At 42.1% G+C, this 2057-nt stretch overlaps 1 protein-coding gene across 2 annotated transcripts in view; it reads left to right on the top strand.

The window, feature by feature from the left end:
- The window catches only part of bcl2l13 (BCL2 like 13), a 17005-nt gene that overhangs the window by 5819 nt on the left and 9129 nt on the right, over nt 1–2057 (top strand). For both annotated transcript variants that reach the window (XM_007553250.2, XM_007553248.2), the window contains exons 4-6: nt 201–357; nt 1212–1284; nt 1366–1494. In XM_007553250.2, coding sequence (XP_007553312.1) covers nt 201–357; nt 1212–1284; nt 1366–1494 — 359 coding nt within the window. The remainder of the gene's footprint in view (nt 1–200; nt 358–1211; nt 1285–1365; nt 1495–2057) is intronic.

The raw sequence follows: 2057 nt of genomic DNA, 5'->3' as shown, positions 1-2057 counted from the left end.
TTATTAATATCCAAACTTTTTGCACCAATTTAGTGGTTAGGAAACTTCTCTCAGGTGTTTTCAATTTGAAAACATGTCTGAGGTGTTGAGCAACTCATTTCAAGTTTTGTTTTTCCTTAATTGACCTCCTGATTTCTGATCAGTTTCCAGTTCTGCGGCTTTCTCTTCTCGTTTTCATGGTATCTTCCTCCTGTTTCCAGCGTTTTCCGAGTCGGACTTCGACCTGCGCCAGTCGGTGGTGTTCTGCCCGCCGAACCCTGACAACTCTGTGGAGGAGTGCCTCGCCGCCATGGGGCACGGCGTGTCCCAGGAGCTCGGCCCTCACCTGTCTGCCGCCGTGGAGGAACTCCTGTCAGGGTGAGCAGAGCTGTGGAAATATTTACCAAAGAGTTTCGTTGTCGCTCCGTGCTGCTGCAGGTAATCGCTCAGCTCGCAGCCAGGCGTGATCAGCACAAAGGCTTTCGCTCGGCTTGTTGACATTTTTCAGTATTCTTTATGTAAGCATTTATGAGGTCAGACGCTGATGTTGGACAAGAATACGCAGCAGCTAACAGTTATTTTAGTAATCGAGTATTCTTAATTGGATAAAAAATATTGTACAGATTTTTCATTTAGAAGTGCATAAAAGGTCCAAATAATAATTGCGTTTCTTTTTTAATTAAGAAAATAAACATTTCGTTGCCTAAAAAGTGATAACATAGCACTTTTTAGTGAATTTGAACTGAGAGAAGCTAAAACTGAAAATTAAGGAGTTTTGGGTAAAACATATTGTTTTTATTTTTATTTTATTTTATTTATTTCAAACAGGTTTTTAAAAACAAGAAATCAGTAGGACAAGAGGAACCATGTGCATAAATGACCAAGAACAAATAATTAGATTTCCACTATTTTTCTGTCTCAAATGGAGGAGGAAGCAGCGAGCACTTATTTAATCCACTTCCTGTTGTCAAAGGGGTTTTAGCTTAAATTTATATGTATTGTACAGTTTTGGCTGCACTCAATATGCTGTGTTTTTTCAGCAAATTGCCATTTTTTTAATGTGTATTCTCCAGTTAATGATTAATCGATTACAAAATTAGTTGATTATTTCAGTAATCTATTAATCACAATTAATCTGATTAATCATTTCAGCCCTGCTTCTTTCCTTTGCAGCCAGATTTAAGTGTAAGTGTTGTTTGGTGTTTGTAAAGCTGAACGTCTGCGTGTTTCAGTGACCTGGACTTCCAGAGGTTTCAGCGCACGGCTGTGGATCTCATCAGCCACACCGAATCGGCCTGGAACACGGTGAGCCTTTGGTCTGCTGCTTCTTCACCTTCCTGACGTCAGGTGACGCAGCTTCCTCACCTTGTTGGTCGTCTCTGACAGGCTTTGGTGCCGCTGCTGCTGCTGCGGGCTCTGCTGTTCGAGGGGAAGCCTGTGAAGACGCTGCTGCAGCTGGGGCTGCGCTGCCTGCAGGAAGACGAGACGCAGTTCATCATCCAGCAGGGAGGATGGGTGAGTGTTCGACCGCAGAGGGGAAAAAACGTCTGCAAACTGACCCAAAGGGCTTCCCGTAGCCTGGGTTTGTGTTGCATTATGGGAAATGAACTAAGAAGAGATGGCGGCGAGTCGTTTCCGTAAAGCGTAAAACTTTGAGGACGTCTCCTCCGATAATATCACTGGAAGTAAAATCCAGAGAAATGGTTGATTCCTGATGTTTGACTGATTTTAAAGTCAGAAGACGTAAATGTGTTCTCCAAAAACAACTTCAATCCAGAGTAGGAGAAAGGCCGTGACCTTTAACCTCTGTCATCTGAAACTGAAAACAGACAGTGGTGGGAAGGTTACTGTACTTAAGTACAATTTTCGTGTATCTGTACTTTACTTAAGTAGATTTAATAATGGGTACTTTCTACTTTTACTCCACTACATTTTACAGTAAGTATCTGTACTTTCTACTTCACTACATTTCTACTAAACCGTCGCGTTACTCGTTACATCCAAGTCGCGTTGCGCTTTTTGTCCATTAAAATGTGAAGTATAGGTTCTTAAGGTGGCGCCGTAAAATCCAAGCAATA

The sequence above is a fragment of the Poecilia formosa genome, unplaced genomic scaffold, assembly GCF_000485575.1.
Source record: "Poecilia formosa unplaced genomic scaffold, Poecilia_formosa-5.1.2 Scaffold55, whole genome shotgun sequence".
Classification (NCBI taxonomy): Eukaryota; Metazoa; Chordata; class Actinopteri; order Cyprinodontiformes; family Poeciliidae; genus Poecilia; species Poecilia formosa.
The sequence above is the reverse complement of the archived record's forward strand: the minus strand, read 5'-3'. Positions and strand labels throughout refer to the sequence as shown.